Source organism: Elephas maximus, chromosome 12 (assembly GCF_024166365.1).
Source record: "Elephas maximus indicus isolate mEleMax1 chromosome 12, mEleMax1 primary haplotype, whole genome shotgun sequence".
Lineage (NCBI taxonomy): Eukaryota > Metazoa > Chordata > Mammalia > Proboscidea > Elephantidae > Elephas > Elephas maximus.
The window spans coordinates 57,722,639-57,741,189 of NC_064830.1; the positions used below are offsets into that span (position 1 = coordinate 57,722,639).

Genomic DNA, 18,551 nt, shown 5'->3' on the forward strand with positions numbered 1-18,551 from the left:
ATAGCACCTGACAACAATAATGATCATCTAAAGGAATCTCCGAATCAGGTCTTTATGCATAAATTGTTGAGCACGTTGTTGTTACGTACTGTTGAGTTGATTTTTGACTTATAGCCACCCCATGTGATGGAGTAGAACTGCTCCATAGGGTTTCCTAGGCTGTAATCTTCATAGGAGCAGATTGCCAGGTCTTTTTCCCGGAGAGCTGGTGGGTGGATTTGAACCGTCCAACTCTGGGTTAGCAGCTGAATGATTAAAATATTTTATTAAACAGTTTAACATGTCTAAGAATACTTCAGTTCTGTTTTTAGTTTGAGTCCTAAAGTGAACCAGCCAGCAGCCCCCACTCAGTTGTGTATATTAATTCCATGAATTACAAAGTTCAAAGTTCAAACTAGAATACATGACTCTATGATTCTTGCTACTTATGTGGAATTTCAAGCTACTGTCTTCACCGGAATGTCACAGAAAGCTCAGAATTCTGTCCCTTTAGACTGTGCCTGTAGCAAGTCAAAATGTACTAACAGTTTATTGTTTGCGAATTGCCCATATCTGTCAGTGAAAGTTATTTCTGTAATGGAGGGGGCAGCAAAATTGCTGCATTCAGCACTGTTTGAATCAATACTTACCTCACTGTCTTCTGCTTGCTAAATTGTAATTTGCATATTTTATTACATATATAAATTCTTAACCAGGCTGTCTTATTTAGATTTTGTAAGTCATTAAATCTGACATCCTTATAATTCCTGTGTGACCAATAAGATTCCTGTGAGACATATTGCTTTAAAGACTGAAACAGTTCTGAAAGTTTTGAATTGCACCTCTTCCCTTCTCCCCCAAAAAAGACCCCATGGAAAATCAGTATAGGTTTTCCTTTTTCTGCTTAAAAACAATGTTGGTTCTATGAACTCTGTCACCATGTCAGTCCCTTACGTGTGGGAAATTTACTGTAGAGGAAATGGCAGGGGCCTCAGAGTTGGGTCCAAGTTGAAGCAAAACTGGGGCTGGTGGTTCTGTCTCTAGCTGGGGCCTCTTAAAATTGGAATAATTACTCTAAAGGAGGAAAATTGGAATGTTCCATCTACTTTTTCTGCTGTTGCCTGAATTTGAAGCAGGTTTTTGTGCTACCTCAAGCATTGTTTCCACATTGTGATGGAGTTTTTATTCTGCTGAGAAGTTATTAAAAAAGTGAGGGGGAGAGGTGGAGCCAAGATAATGGAGTAGTCAGACACATCTGTGATCCCTCTTACAACAAAGACCTGAAAAAACAAGTGAAATGATTATGTTTCTGACAGGCAAGGAGCCCTGAACATCAAAGGCAAAGTTAGAAAACGGACTGAGTGGCAGGGGGAGGGAGAGACAGTTCAGAAGCGGAGAGGAGTTGCTGGACCTGAATCGCCGGGAACCTTCAGGTGGGGCTAGTGGTACTGTTTGGCCGCAGTTTCCACAGGGAGAAACGGCCAGCTGTACAGCCTACTCAAAGCTCCGGAACCAGAGAAGAACGGCACTTTCAGCAAAAGCTAAGTACTTGCATATATTTTACCGCATCCCTAGCCCCCAAGCTGGTTTCAGTGGCTGTCAATTTCCCTGGGCCTGAGATAGGCCATGCTGAGCGCCCTGAGCCATTCTCCAGGCCTTGGAGAAGGAATGAATTCACAACTGAGGGAAAAGATAATCTGCAGCTCCACTAACCTGGGGAGCTCAGGACAGAAGCAGCTCCTGTCCAGGCATAAAGAGTCTATGGGCTTTCAATACCTTTCCCCCTTATATGGACCTTTGTGGGCTGATTTCAGGAGAATAGGCCCTTGTTGGCAGACTACAACTGTTTTAGCTGTGCGGTGGAGACGTGGGTGTTTGATGATTGACACCACTTTGCCTATTAAACAGGGTCCTCACCTACCCACATCTGGGGCCTAAGGACTAGTGGCTCCACCCACATCACCCAGCCACCTGCGACAGGGGTCCAAGGATAACTGGTACCTCCTGGTCCCTACAACCAAAAGCATTGGGTGCCCATGGTCCGTCTGCAGAACCCACCCACCTGTGCACTTTAGGGAACAGGGACATGCTTTCCTTACAGACACTTGGGGGATGGTTGTCAGCCCCCTGCCTTGTTCAGAGTGTGACCTCCCTGCTGCTACCAGATACCTATACCTACACCAATCACCCGTGCCCCTCTAAGACTGTAGAACAGAACCTGTACCACACACTTGATGACCAACTACCTGGACACCTGAGCTGAATCCATACAAGAAAAGTGAATGGGCTCCTAGGCTCATATACCTGATAACAGCCCTAGCCATCTGGTGACAGGACGTTAGAGCTTCAAAGGCAAAAATAGTCAAGCTAGCTCACTCAACCTATTCAGGCATATCAAAACAAAACAAAGCAAGAAGCTAAGATACAGTAAGCAAGCATGAGATAAACTAATACGGTAACTTATAGATGGCTCGGAGACAACAGTCAATATTAAATCACATAAAGAAGCAGGCTGTGATCGCTTCAGCAAGCTCTCAAAGAATCAAGGGATCTTCTGGAAGAAGGTGTCTTCCTGGAATTATCAGATGCAGAATACAAGATTAATATACAGAACTCTTAAAGACATCCGGAACAAGATCAGGAAGGAGATCAGGCAGAACAAGCCTAGGAACACACAGATAAAGCAGTTGAAGAAATTGAAAAGATTATTTAAGAACATAATGAAAAATTTAATAACCTGCAAGACTCCATAGAGAGACAGCAATCAGAAATTCAGAAGATTGACAATAAAATTACAGAATTGGATGACTCAATAGAAAGTCAGAGGATTAGAATTAGTGAGATTGAAGATAAAACACTTGGCACCAATATATTTGAAGAAAAATTCAGATAAAAGAATTAAAAGAGTGAAGAAACCCTAAGAATCATGTGGAACTCTATCAAGAGAAATAACCTACGAGTGATCGGGGTACCAGAACAGGGAGGGTTAACAGAAAATACAGACAAAATTGTTGAAGATTTGTTGGCAGAAAACTACCCTGATATCGTGAAAGATGAGACGATATCTATCCAAGATGCTCATCGAACTGCACATAAGGTAGATTTTAAAAGAAAGTCACCAAGACATATTATAATCAAACTTGCCAAAACCAAAGATAAAGAGAGAATTTTAAGAGCAGCTAGGGATAAACAAAAAGTCACCTACAAAGGAGAGTCAATAAGAATAAGCTTAGACTACTCGGCAGAAACCATGCAGGGAAGGAGGCAATGGGATGACTTATATAAAGCAATGAAGGAAAAAAATTGCCAGCCAAGAATCATATATCCAGCAAAACTGTCTCTCAAATATGAAGGCAAAATTAGGACATTTCCAGATAAACAGAAGTTTAGGGAATTTGTAAAAACCAAACCAAAACTACAAGAAATACTAAAGGAAATTGTCTGGTTAGAAAATCAATAATATCAGATACCAACTCAAGACTAGAACACAGGCCAGAGCAACCAGATGTCAACACAGATAGGGAAATCACAAAAATAAATCAAGATAAAAATGCTCAAAACAGGGAAACAGCGATGTCCTAATGTAAAAGAAGACAACATTAAAACAATAAAGAGGGACTAAGAAATGTAGTCATAGATCTTTCATATGGAGAGGAAGACAAGGCAATATAAAGAAATAAAAGTTAGGTTTTAACTTAGAAATATAGGGGTAAATATTAAGGTAACCACAAAGGAGACTAACAATCCTACTTACCAAAATAAAATAAAATACAAGAAAAAAAGAGACTCAGCAGAAACAAAATCAACAATGAATGAGAGGAAAAGACAATATGTAAATACTCAACACAAAAAATTAAGCGGGAAAAAGAAACTGTCAACAGCACACACAAAAAAAAAGACATCAAAATGACAGCACTAAATTCATACCTATCCATTATTATACAGAATGTAAATGGACTAAATGCACCAATAAAGAGACAGAGAGGCAGAATGGATTAAAAAACATGATCTGTGTATATGCTGCTTATAGAAGACACACCTGAGATGTAGAGACACAAACAAACTATAACTCAAAGGATGGGAAAAAAAAAATCAAACAATATTAATTTCTGACAAAATAGACTTTAAAGTAAAATCCACCACAAAGGATAAGGAAGGACACTATATAATGATTAAAGGGACAGTATACCAGGAGGATATAACTATATTAAATATTTATGCACCCAGTGACAGGGCTTCAAGATACATAAAACAAACTCCAACAGCATTGAAAAGTGAGACAGCTCCACAATTATAGTAGGAGGCTTCCACATACCATTTTTGATGAAGGACAGAACATCCAGAAAGATGCTCGATAAAGACACGGAAGATCTAAATGCCACAATCAACCAACTTGGCCTCATAGACATATACAGAACGCTCCACCCAACAGCAGCCAAGTATACTTTCTTTTCTAGTACACATGGAACATTCTCTAGAATAGACCACATATTAGGTCATAAAGCAAGCCCTAACAGAATCCAAAACCTTGAAATATTACAACGCATCTACTCTGACCATAAGGCCATAAAAGTGGAAATCAATAACAGAAAGAGCAGGGAAAAGAAATCAAACACTTGGAAGCTGAACAATACCCTGCTCAAAAATGACTGGGTTATACAAGACATTAAGAATGGAATCAAGAAATTCATAGAATCCGATGAGAATGAAAAGACTTCCTATCAGAACCTTTGGGACATGGTGAAAGCAGTGCTCAGAGGTCAATTTATATCAATAAATGCACGTATACAAAAAGAAGAAAGGGCCAGAATCAAAGAATTATCCTTACAACTTGAATAAATAGAAAGAGAGCAGCAAAAGAAACCGTCAGGCACCAGAAGAAAGCAAATACTAAAAATTAGAGCATAATTAAATGAAATAGAGAACAGAAAATTGAAAGAATTAACTAGACCAAAAGCTGGTTCTTTGAAAAAATTAACAAAATTGATAAAGCATTGATCAAACTGACAAAAGAAAAACAAATAAGAAATGAGATTGGGCGTATCACAACAGAACCAACCGAAATTAAAAGAATCGTATCAGGTTATCATGAAAAATTATACCTTAACAAATTTGAAAACGTAGAAGAAATGGATGAATTTCTAGAAACACACTACCTACCTAAACTAACACAGACAGAGGTAGAACAACTAAATAGACCCATAACAAAAGAAGAGAGTGAAATGTTAATTTAAAAAACTCCCAACAAAAAAAAGCCCTGGCCCAGAAGGCTTCACTGCAGAGTTCTACCAGACTTTCAGAGAAGAGTTAATACTACTACTACTAAAAGTATTTCAGAGCATAGAAAAGGACAGAGTACGCCCAAACTCATTCTATGAAGCCAGCATATCCCTGATACCAAAACCAGGTAAAGACACCACAAAAAAAAAAAAAAAAGAATTACAGACCTATATCCCTCATGAACTTAGATGCAAAAATCCTTAACAAAATTCCAGCCAATTGAATTCAACAACATATCAAAAAAATAATTCTCCTAAAAATCAAACACCTATGCTTATCCAAAGACTTCAACAAAAGAGTAAAAAGATTGCCTACAGACTGGGAAAAAGTTTTTAGCTATGACATTTCAGATCAGCATCTGATCTCTAAAATCTACATGATAGTGCAAAACTCAACTACAAAAAACCAAACAACCCAGTTAAAAAATGGGCAAAGGATATGAACAGGCACTTCTTCACTAAAGAAGACATTCAGGTAGCCAACAGATACATGAGGAAATGCTCACGATCATTAACCGTTAGAAAAATGCAAATCAAAACTACACTGAGATTCCATCTCGTTCCAAAAGGCTGGCATTAATCCAAGAAACACAAAATAATAAATGTTGGAGAGGTTGTAGAGAAACTTGAACACTTACACACTGCTGGTGGGAACGTAAAATGGTATAGCCACTTTGGAAATCGATTTGGCACTTCCTTAAAAAGCTAGAAATAGAACTACCATACAATCCAGCAATCCCACTCCTTGGAATATATCCTAGAGAAATAAGAGCCTTTACACGAACTGATATTTGCATACCCATGTTCATCACAGCACTGTTTACAATAGCAAAAAGATGGAAGCAACCAAGATGCCCATCAACGGATGAATGGATAAATAAATTATGGTATATTCACACAAGGGAATACTACGTATCTATAAAGAACAATGATGAATTTGTGAAACATTTCATAACATGGAGGAATCTGGAAGGCATTATGCTAAATGAAATTAGTTGCAAAAGGACAAGTATTGTATGAGACCACTATTACAAGAACTCGAGCAATAGTTTAAACAGAGAAAAAAACATTCTTTGATGGTTATGAGTGGAGAGGGAGGGAGGGAGAGGGGTATTCACTAACTAGATAGTAGACAAGAACTATTTTAGGTGAAGGAAAAAACAACACACAATACAGGAGAGGCCAGCACAACTGGACTAATCCAAAAGCAAAGAAGTTTCCTGAATAAACTGAATGCTTCGAAGGCCAGCATAGCAGAGGCAGAGATTTGGGGCCACAGTTTCAGGGGACATCTAGGTGAATTGGCATAATCTTTTTTTTTTTATTAAAAAAACATTCTGCATCCCACTTTGGAGAGTGGCGTCTGGGGTCTTAAATGCTAGCACATGGCCACCTAAGATGCATCAATTGGTCCCAGCCTACCTGGAGCAAAGGAGAATGAAGAACACCAAAGATACAAGGTAATTATGAGCCCAAGTGACAGAAAGGGCCACATAAACCAGAGACTACATCAGCCTGAGACCAGAAGAACTAGATGGTGCCCAGCTACAACTGATGACTGCCCTGACAGGGAACACAACAGAGAACCTCTGAGCGAGCAGGAGAGCAGCGGGATGTAGACCTCAAATTCTCCTAAAAAGACCAGACTTAATGGTCTGACTGAGACTAGAAGGACCCTGGAAGTCATGGTCCTCAGACCTCCTGTTAGCCCGAGAATGAGCTTCTTCGATCAAGTAGACACATGAGACAATGTGGGCTCCTCTTGTCTGGATGGGAGATGAGAGGACAGAGGGCATCAGAAGCTAGCCGAATGGACATGAAAATAGTGGAAAGAAGGAGTGTGCTGTCTCATTAGGGGGAGAGCAACTAGGAGCGTATAGCAAGGTGTATGTAAATTTTTGTAGGAGAGACTGACTTGATTTGTAAACTTTCTCTAAAACCAGAATAAACATTAAAAAAAAAAAAAGTGACTTAAGAAGTTTTTTTGAAGATAGAATTTTACAAGTTTATTGTCATTGTTAGCTGCTAATCAAGTCTATTCCGACTTGTGGTGACCCCATGTGAAGTGTTAAATGTGAGTAGTTAATTTTAAGGGAAGAGACGAGACATCATTCCAAAAACTACGAAGAGTGAAAAAATGTAAAAGGATCTAATATGGAGCTAATCAAGATTTTATTTGAGAAAGTAGCTTCAAAGCCTTTACTTCATAGGTCTATAATACTAGTTATCAAAAGAAGATAATGGAAACAGTTAAATATGTTTCACTGATTCATAAAATACATCATGATCCTAGTTTAATCTCATTTTGGGGGAGAATTTATAATTTAATTGAATGTTTCATAGATTTTCTGTCTACATAGTTCATGTTTTCTTTAAGAAAGTCCAGAATATGTTATATATTTCTCATATACATAATATGGACTTTAAAATAATAAGAATACATTTGAATGAAGTTGCACTGAAATGAAGACTAAAATAAACTGGTATTAGCAGTTTAAAAAAATAAAATAAAATAACTAAACCCGTGTCCATCGAGTCAGTTCCAACTCATAGTGACCCTATAGGACAGAGTAGAAGTGCCCTGTAGGGTTTTCAAGGAGTGGCTGGTGGAGTCAAACTGCCGACCTTTTGGTTAGCAGCCTGACCTCTTAACCACTGCATTTTAGGGTTTAGAACTACCATATGACCCAGTACTTCCACTCTGAAGTATATACCCAAAAGAATTGAAAACGAGGACTCAGATGTGTGAACACCAGTGCTCATTGCAACATCATTCACAATAACCAAAAGGTGGGAACAACTCAAGTGTTCATCAGCAGATAAATGGATAAACAAAACATAGACTATACTATGGAATGAAATATTATTTAGCCATATAAAGGAATAAAGTATTGATACATGCTACAATGTGAATAAACCTGGAAAGCATTATGCTAAGTGAAAGAAGCCAGACACAAAAGGTTGCATATAGTGTATGATTCCATTTATATGAAATGTCCAGAATAGACAAATCATAGAGAGAGAACACAGATTGTGGCTGCCAGGGACTGAGGGGCTGAGAGGATGGGGAGTGACTACTTAATAGATGTGGGGTTTTCTGTTGGGGGTGACGAAAATGTTTTAAAACTAGAGGGGGTGGTTGCACAACATTGTGAATGTATTAAATTCCACTGAATTGTTCACTTTAAAAAAAAAAGTGAGGGGGATGGAGACATCTTAGTAACACAGGTAAGTTTAGATTCTTTATAATCCTCCAGAAAAGTACAAATAATCTAAAAAATGTGTACTTCCACAACCAGGGTTTTGCTTTTCTGTGCCCTCTACGTACCCTCTTTTTTGTTTATTGAAGTATAATTCTGTGCTTTAAAAAATCTTTCCATTATGAAATTTTCCAAACATACAAAAGTAGATACAATTGTATAACAAACTCCCCTGCACCATCATTCTGCTGAAAGAACAATCACTTTAAGTCCAGTCTTGTCTCCCCACCAGTATTTTTAAGCAGACCCCAGACATCGTATCCATTCTTTTTAAAAAACGTAATCACATACCGTTATCACATCTTAAAAATAATTAAAGTGATTCCTTAATATCATCAACTATCTCATCAGCACCCCTCAAAGTTAATAGATATTAATGTATTTCTATATTTGCTTGCTTTCTTTTTAGGAAATAAAACATTATAGATGAGGTTGGAGCCTTCTTTGTACACTTTTCCTTGCTGCCCAGAAGTAACCAGTCTTCAAATTAATACTGAAAAGCACAGCTCAATATAAATATTTCAAGCTTGTTTCCAGTCAGTAAAGAAACAGAACATGCATATCCTTCCTCTTTCCCAAATTATATGGAATCTCATCTTTTCTAATTTTATTGGAACAACTCAGTGTTTGTTCTCTGAAGTCTAAGTGAGGCATGTTGGATCTCATCTCTGTGTGTTGACACTAACCAGCCGCCACCTCCAGATGCAAAGCAGCCTGACCCACTGTGTCTGTGGCAGAGCTCCGGGTGCCAGGCAGCTATCCTTTCAGAGGTTGGTTGTTGGGGCACAAGGGCCTATGCAGTTTGGGACATCTGAGATGACACGTCATCAACAATAAGGAAAACCCGTTTGTGTGTTTAGTCTTAGAAGTGTGGCCGCGTCAGTGCAAGCTGCAGGTGGGAGGGTGGCATTTGGAAAGGGTCTGTCTGTGGGCTCCTCCACCTGCCCAGCCCCATACACTCCCCCACCCCCTGCCCCCATAGCCGCTGCCACCACCAGATCTAGTGTGAGGTTTGTGATGTGCGCAGGGCAGCTCCTGGAACATTGTGCTTATTATCACCATGGTTTCTGATAAAATGAGCTTTGTTGAGAATGTTACAATTCACGCATTATAGTAGAAAAGAGCTGCGGAAGTGGAGGTGGTCTCCCTGGGGGTCCTTTACCACCCGGTGACACTTCCAACATGTGTTTCTGGGATTATAGTGACCTGTGGTCAAAGGACTTGTTTTGGGTTCGCTTTCAAATTAGCAGTTATGTCTCCACACTGGTAACACGTTTTCATATTAAATACGTGGCTGGGAGCCAGCTCCATGCATTACCCAGCTTCAGCGTGAACTATGTGCACTGCAGTGGTGCCAGTCAGTTGGAGACTGCCTCCACTGCGCTTGCTTACGTCCCTGGGCGCTGCTGGATTTTTTCAGTCCCGCTGTTTTTTCTAAAAGCCTCGGAATGGGGTTCCCTGGGCTTGAAGGATTAGAGTCCCTTCAGTTGTCAGTGTTGGGGAGTTGGTTTAAACCAATTACAAAGAAAATCGGTTTAAAATGGACTTTAAAACATGTGTACTTGGATTCATTCTTGAGGAAACAGCACCATTTGGCATCTTCTCGTTGTAACCTGGTAGCATAAAGGGCCTATTCCTAGCTAATGATTTGTTTCAGAAGCCTTTGGTTAATGTTTCAGAATGAACTGCTTGGTACTTTGTGTCCAGTTAGTAGTTTCAGTGCTGAAATTCTTAGGAATTTAAGGACATATTGGTCAGTGCGGATTCTGATTTAGGTAACCCCACCCCTAGATGTGGTTGAGAGTCTATTGATATCATGGGCTTTCAGACGGAGGTGCTTGGGAGAGTGGCATTTTATGAAGAACTCCACTCAGAACTGTGCTGGCGGCAGGGCCCAGCAGCCGAGGCGCTGACCCTTTCCACGTGGATGTGAAGGTGGGGGGACTCAGATTCTGGCTTGAGATCACACTGCTGGGTTTGGTCAGTGTGCACTGGTCCTGTGTGGACCTGGTTTTGTGTTCATGTGGACAGGTGGGGTCATGCGAGGACCCATTACAGCATGTCTTTGGAGTACATCCTGGGCCCCACATGGGCTTCCTCTCACTGATGCCCCCTTATTGCTCACACCAGGGTGTCTCTGGCTCTCCACTGTTCCCGACGCCACATCTTGGTGCCTTGTCTCGTGCCAAGTCTGGCTTTGCGGTCACCCCCCTTTGGGCTGTCTGTGTGTGAGGTCTTGAAGGAGGGACAGCTGTGGCTTTGGCTGCTGTTTCTGCTTCCCCATGCGCTGCCCTTCATGGTGGGCTCCCAGCCCCACAACCATCTCCTCGATCTCTGGGCATTAGCAGTGTCTATGGTTTTTTTTTTTTATGGGTACACATGGCTGGCCCTGGGCTTTGAGCTCCTGGCACCCTTTGTTTCCGCAGGCCCCTGGGGATCTTCTTGCCGATGCCTGGCCTCAGAGTCGGGATTCAGGATGGTCAGTGCACACCTTCCGTGGGCCCGACTCCATCTTCCTGCCATGAATTGCCCAGTCGCCCTCCATCTGCCTCCTCTGCCCTGAGTCCTTGCCTTGTCCTGGCACTGGGGCCTGTGCTGCATCTCTGCACTCTTGCCTCCTCTCTTTTTTTCTGGGCGTCCTGACCTCATCCTGCTGCTCTTGTCCTGTCCGGTGATGCCTCCTGGGTGTGCTGGTAAGTGGTGGCTCCCCCTTAGCACCAGTGTGCAGGAGTCAGTGAGATGAGGCACAAGGGAAGTGCTCCCATGTGTGAGCAGGGCAGACACCTCCTATGGAGGCTTCCCAGCATCCCTGCCTGCACTGCTCCTGGACAGTTCCCTCCACCAGGCTTCCTGGTTGCTCTTCCCTCTGCCAGCGTCTGCCAGCAGGCGGCACGCAGGAGGCCTGGTGAAAGTTTGTTGACTGTGAGTTAGTGGAATTTAAGATTTGGCTCCGCCTAGCCTGCCCCACCCCAGCCAGCCACAGCCTCAGCTCTGACACTTCTCTGCCTTTGCAGTTCCCTTCTCTGCGTCTCTGTCCCAGAATATCCCCACGTGTCAACTCCCCACCCTCAAGGGCTTCCTCTGTGAACCCTTCCCTGACTGTGGGTGAAGGTCTGCTCTTTCCCTGGCTGAATGTCCTATTCTTTTCTTTCCTATTCTGTCTCCTCCCTCCCTTTCCTCCCCCCACCTTTCCCCTTTCTCTCTCTTTTCCTCCCTCTCCTCTCTCAAAGAGAGCTTTGTAGGGCTTGCATTATGGAAAAATTCAAACCTATACAAAAGTAGAGAGACTGGTGTAGTGACCCCTCAAGTACCTGTCACCTAGCCTCAACAACTACCAGCTCATGGCCCATCTGTTACATCTGTGCCTCTACCCACTCCCCGCTCCTGCCCTTCTATCTTTGTGGTCTCTGTAAATATTTCAGTAAATCTGTTTAACTAATTATGTCCTCATGTGTTTAAACATGTTAGATGTGTTTCAGTCTGTTGGGGTTCTTAATTTTATTGTGGTAAAATATGCATAACAAAAAACTTGCCATTTTTCATCTCCCTGCCTGGAGGGGAGATGAGAGGGTAGAGGGGGTTAGAAGTTGGTGAAATGGACACGAAAAGAGAGAGTGGAGGGAGATAGCGGGCTGTCTCATTACGGGGAGAGTAATTGGGAGTATGTGGCAAGGTGTATATAAGTTTTTGTGTGGGAGACTGACTTGATTTGTAAACTTCCACTTAAAGCACAATAAAAATTACAAAAATAGAAAACAAAAAAACTTGCCATTTTAACTGTTGTGTACACTTAGTTACATTTACCATGTTGTGTGCAGTCATTATTCTTACCAGGTGCTCATATTGTCTCACTTTTGGCTGATGGAGGCTCTGCGTCTTTAATGTGACCTGAGTCATCTTTGGTGGACAAGACCCTTGAAGCTCAGCCTGTACGTATCCTGCCTCTTCTCCATGGGTCCTTCTTCTTAGGGGAGATGGAATTTTGAAACCACAGTCTAGGCATTAGGGATGCTCGTTGATATTAGGCTGCTGCAAGTGGACAGAGCCAGAAAAGCTTTGTTTTGATTACATTATGAGTTCACAGTGATACTCAGAATTCAAATTCAGCATTTTAAGGTGTTTGCCTGCTATCACCAATCTTATATCTTTATCTCACACTTCAACCATGTTGAGAATCCCAGTTCTCACAAACACTTGAAATGATGAAGTTAGATTATTACTTACCACTCATTTGTCTCAGCCACAATACTTACTCAACAGTCTCAGGATAACAGTACCAACGTGACCACCAAAATTATGATTGCTGAAATGCATTTAAGGGAGTATTTTTGCAATTCTCTTTGTCTTCAGGATATATCCTATGTTTTAAAGTCCCTTGGAATAGTTCCTGTTTGTGTGGTTGTACTACTGATGACATGCCTGTATATTATCTCTTCACTTTGTTGATAAAGTCCTTTGATGCACAAAAGTTCTCAGTTTTGATGAAATCCAATGTATACTTGGAAATATAAACCTGTCTTCTTTTTGAAGAATTCCATCCTCTGTAACATTCATGTATGAACTATCTTATTTACTTCTTATTGTTCTGATATCAGGGCTCTATCTGCCTAAGTAATTTTCTCCCAAGGATTCTGCAGTGATGGGAAAGGCTGTCTGGATGTGGGGTGAATTTATGCTGAGCATAAATATCCTGAACATTCACTAGAATAATACTTAAATGTCAACAATCCTGATCTTCCCACTACAGCTTGGCTATTGACTTTTTGAGAACCACGATTTGCAAACCTGGGAGCTGCTGGCAGCATCTTCCCAGGATGCCCCCCTCGCTCCCCGTCCCAGGCCTCTGGGTGAGCTGTCTGTCATGGAGTTTGCTGGCTGCTAGCTAGCTTTCTGGTTCTTACTCGCAAGTGTCCACCTCTCTGTGTGGTGTGAAGGCCGAGTATGTAGTACACCCCCTAATTTTGGAAAGGCTCTTCAATAACAATTCTCATTTGGCAGTTGCAGGTGAAGGACTTAACTAAATACTTGGATCCTGGTGGGCTCGGTGTGATCAGCTTTGAAGACTTCTACAGAGGGATCATGGCCATCAGAAATGGAGGTCAGTCAGCCCACCTCAGCCCCCAAGTCACCCAACGACTCTCATGCCTCCAAACTGCTTTTGCTGAGTTTAGCAGCTTCCCTCCTTCTTGAAGCCCCTGAAACAGCCTGGTTTCCAGATGATCTCTCTCCTCTCTACTTCTTTGCTCCTCACACACTGTCCCATCTGAGTAAAAGGTCACTACAGTGACGTGCACAGGTTTCAAGTGCATATTCACTGAGTTCTGGCAGGTCCCTACGCCTGCAAAGCAGACCTGTCAAGAGCATCGCTGGTCTGGCTGTCACCCCATGCTAGTTCCTGTCAGCTCTCCTGCAGGCAGCTTCCTTGCAGATTTCTGCCACTGCAGATGAGTCTTGTCTGTCCTGGACTTCATGTGAATAAAACCACCAGTGCGTACTCTGGTGTCTGGCTGCTTTCACTCGGCGTCATGTCTTTGTGATTCACCCATTTGTTCATATGTATCAGTGGTTCATTCCTTTTTACTGAGAGCAGCATTCCATGGTATGGATGGCCTGTTGTCCTGGGGATGATGCCTGGCTGTTTCCATGTTAGGGCTATTATGAGAAGCTTCTGACAACATTTGTGTATAAGTCGTTTCGTGAACACGTGGTTTTCATTGTTTGGGGCAGATACTGAGAGTAGATGGCTGGGTCATATGGGAAGTGTAAGTGTAGTTTTATATGAGAAAACGCCGACAGTTCTGCCAGCAGTGGTGCTGTGTGTTTCTCCCCAGCTGCTCCATACACGGTCCCTTTAAATGAAGTTCTGAGGCTCTGAATTGACTTTCCTCCTCATTCCCCTTTTCCACCAGGAGGCTGGTGGGTGACCATGGCAGGAGGCCCCAGTCAGCCACACTCTCCTCCCTCCCCTGTTGAAATTGAGGTAGAACCCACTTCGCCAGGACCCTAAGGGTCACATGCACATCTGGGGTGTGGTCAGGGTGAGGGAGGCCCTTAGGCCAGAGGTCTTCCTGAGCCATTGTTGCCCATGTCCAGATCCTTCCATGAGGGCTGGCCATCCCCTGCTGCACTGGGATGGCCCTGCCTGAGCATACCCTACCTTTTCCCGCCTTTCCCTGGTTTGGCCTGACACCCCCACCCACATCCCGGGCTCGAATGGACCTCCTGGTGGACCTGATGCTTCCATTTCTACGCCTTCCCAAGTGGTTCCTAGAATCCTCAGACTTGCAGTGGGTTGGCCCTTGGAGGCACTGTGTAAATGTGAGGAAACAAGCGCTGTGATTGGATTGGCCCTCAGCTTGGGCAAGTCTCTGTTGTGGGTGGTGACATTGGCAAAGCAGCTGGAGGTGAGGCTGATGGGGATGCTGAGGAGGCCAGGCAGGCTGAGGGCAAGGTGCCTACTCTCCTCTCCTGCTGAACCTGCAACCCCCTGCTCTTATGTCTGCCCTCTGGCTGCCGTTGCTGGAGCCACTCCTGACTGGACCCTGAGCCTCTCCCTGCTCTGGATGCATGCATCCTGAGTGGCGCCAGTTCCTCCTGGGTGCCTTCACAGCACTGAGTCCGTGGGCTTCCTGTGTGCATGATGCCACCACACATGTTGGTCACATCCCAGCTACTGGCGGGGCAGGACGGTAAACTCATGTGAGATGGACAGTCTGCTCCTCCGATGGGGCCTGACCTAGCATCTGGTGCTGTGCTTCCAGCATGGGACACATGTTCTTGGCCCTGACCTGCCCGTTTGTGCGTCTTCCTCCTTGATGTTGGCAGATGTGCAGGGCCAGCTCTCCTTCCCAGGGCAGGTGCCGGGATGAGGACTTTCAGGGGGAAGATCAGCCGCCTTCCAGCTGCACTTGGTTACCACCCAGCAGGGCCTTCAAACCCGAATCATGGTGGGAAGATTCGTGGGCCTGGAAATCTGATAATTCCACCACACTTAAGCTATTGATTCCCTTTCGTTTCCAAGTGGTAGCTATTAAAAAAAAAAAAAACTCTAGCCAAAAAATGATCTCTGTGCTTATTTGGGGGGAGGGGGAGCAAGGAGGAGCCTGGAGAGAGTACACCCGCCCAGGGTCATGTGGGGAGAAGGAGAGGGCTCAGCAAGGTGGGTGCAATGTGAGCCAGGAATAGGGAGGGCACATGCTGACCTCTCAGGCTCGTGCCCTGAGGTCCAACACCAATGCCAGGACCAAATCCCTGTCCTCAAGAGCTGGTCTTGTCGTGGGACACAAACTTGAATAATAAGGACACAGTGGTCCGTGGGAGGGCTGCAGGGGCCAGTGTGGCCTGAGAGGGTGACCGGTGTCAGGCAGAGGCATGGGCATGAGGGCAGGAGGTGAGGGTGGAGCAGAGGTGTTGGCCCTGGGCACGCTCACCCGGCCGTGGGCCCGGAATGGCAGTAAGGGTCACATGTGTTTGGAAGAGTTGAGAGTCTGAGCATGTATCAGGGCCACCAGAGGGGGACATCGGCACTTTATCATTTTCCTGCGCTTTGTCTCCCCACATGCACCCCTGCATCCTGCTCCCTCCCCCAACTAATCCCTCTGCCTGGGGGGTCCTCTCCTTCCCACCCTGGGATCTTCCACCCTGGGATCCAGAATCTCAGAGGGGAGTGAGGGACTGTCCCCGCTTGGGTGCAGATAAAGTGAGGATAACCTTGGAGTAAACCCAGTTGAAGGCAGATTGAAGTGATCTTGTGGCAGACAGGAGAAGGGAAAGCAGGACTGTGGAGGTACTGCAGGTGGGACCAGTCCAGCTCTGCCTCCAGCCCGCCCTCTGCAGGACCACCCCTCCACACAGGATAACAACACTACCTTGCTGTTGACCCAGCTTGAAAGACATGCCATCGCAGCCCAGGTCTTGTTTCCGAAACAGAACGCTCCCCCCATACTGGAGAAGTAAGGGAAATGCACGTGAAAAACGTCCACTTCAGTGAAAAGAAGAGACTGACGTAGGGTCACGTTTCACCCCCTTTAGGAACATAAGAATGTGGGGTACCATGGTGGCATCATGTACCGAGCCCAAATACTGAGTCTGTGTCCACTGTGGCTGAAATGATCAGCTGCATCTTGAGAGTTTTGAATTTTTTCGTTTATTGCAAGTGCAAGTAAAACTGTTAGCATTTGATAATGGAGAAGCAGGCCAGACAGGCCAGCCTCTTACAGAACATGTGTGTTTTATCTCAAATTAATAAAACCAGACGTCATTGAGTCAGTCTCGACTCATGGTGCCCCATGCATGTCAAAGTAGAACTGTGCTCCTTAGGGTTTTCAATGGCTGATTTCTTGAAATAGATTGCCAGGCCTTTCTTCCTAGATTGTCATAGTCTGAAAGTGATGTTGAAACTTGCCCACCGTGGGAGACCCTACTGGTGTTTGAAATACCAGTGGCATAGTTCCAGTATCACAGCAACACGCCACCTACCACGGGGCAAGAAACTGACAAGTGTGGTAGGATATCATGTTGTTGTTGTTAGGTGCCATCGAGTCGGTTCCAACTAATAGCAACCGTATGCACAACAGAATGAAACACTGCCCATTCCTGCGCCATCCTTACAATCGTTGTTATGCTTGACCTCATTGTTGTAGCCACAGTGTCAATCCACCTCGCTGAGGGTCTTCCTCTTTTCTGCTGACCCTGTACTCTGCCAAGCATGATGTCCTTCTCCAGGGACTCATCCCTCCTGACAACATGTCCAAAGTATGTAAGACACAGTCTCGCCATCCTTGCCTCTAAGGAGCATTCTGGCCGCACTTCTTTCAAGACAGATTTGTTCATTCTTTTGGCAGTCCGTGGTATATTCAATATTCTTTGCCAACACCACAATTCAAAAGCGTAAGCTCTTCTTCATTCTTCCTTATTCATCATCCAGCTTTCACACACATATGATGTGATTGAAAATACCATGGCTTGGATCAGGCACACCTTAGTGTTCAGGATGACATCTTTGCTCTTCAACACTTTGGAGAGATCTTTTGCAGCAGATTTGCCCAGTGCAATGCGTCTTTTGATTTCTTGACTCCTGCTTCCATGGCTGTTGATTGTGGATCCAAGTAAAATGAAATCTTTGACAATTTCAATCTTTTCTCCATTTATCATGATGTTGCTCATTGGTCCAGTTGTGAGGATTTTTGTTTTCTTTATGTTGAGGTGTAATCCATACTGAAGGCTGTGGTCTTTGATCTTTATTAGTAAGTGCTTCAAGTCCTCTTCTCTTTCAGCAGGCAAGGTTGTGTCATCTGCATAACGCAGGTTGTTAATGAGTCTTCCTCCAATCCCAATGCCCTGTTCTTCTTCATATAGTCCAGCTTCTCGTATTATTTGTTCAGCATACACATTAAATAGGTATGGTGAAAGAATATAACCCTGACGCACACCTTTCCTGACTTTAAACCAATCAGTATCCCCTTGTTCTGTCCAAACAACTGCCTCTTGATCTATGTAAAGGTTCCTCATGAGCACAATTAAGTGTTCTGGAATTCCCATTCTTCGCAGTGTTATCCCTAGTTTGTTACGATCCACACAGTCAAATGCCTTTGCATAATCAATAAAACACAGGTAAACATCCTTCTGGTATTCTCTGCTTTCAGCCAGGATCCATCTGACATCAGCAGTGATATCCCTGGTTCCACATCCTCTTCTGAAACCAACCTGAATTTCTGGCAATTCCCTGTCGATATACTACTGCAGCCATTTTTGAATGATCTTCAGCAAAATTTTGCTTGTATGTGATATTAATGATATTGTTCTATAATTTCCACATTCAGTTGGATCACCTTTCTTGGGAATAGGTGTAAATATGGATCTCTTCCAATCAGTTGGCCAGGAAGCTGTCTTCCATATTTCTTGGCATAGATGAGTGAGTACCTCCAGTGCTGCATCTGTTTGTTGAAACATCTCAATTGATATTCCATCAATTCCTGGAGGCTTTTTTTTCACCAATGCCTTCAGGGCAGCTTAGACTTCTTCCTTCAGTATC

General features: G+C 43.6%; 1 protein-coding gene across 4 annotated transcripts in view; it reads left to right on the top strand.

Annotated features, from left to right (window-relative positions):
* RAB11FIP3 (RAB11 family interacting protein 3) overlaps positions 1–18,551 on the top strand; it is an 83,885-nt gene that overhangs the window by 25,554 nt on the left and 39,780 nt on the right. For 2 of the 4 annotated variants that reach the window (XM_049904686.1, XM_049904684.1), the window contains exon 2: positions 13,517–13,616. In XM_049904686.1, coding sequence (XP_049760643.1) covers positions 13,517–13,616 — 100 coding nt within the window. The remainder of the gene's footprint in view (positions 1–13,516; positions 13,617–18,551) is intronic. The other 2 variants (XM_049904687.1, XM_049904685.1) reach the window with 1 other exon arrangement.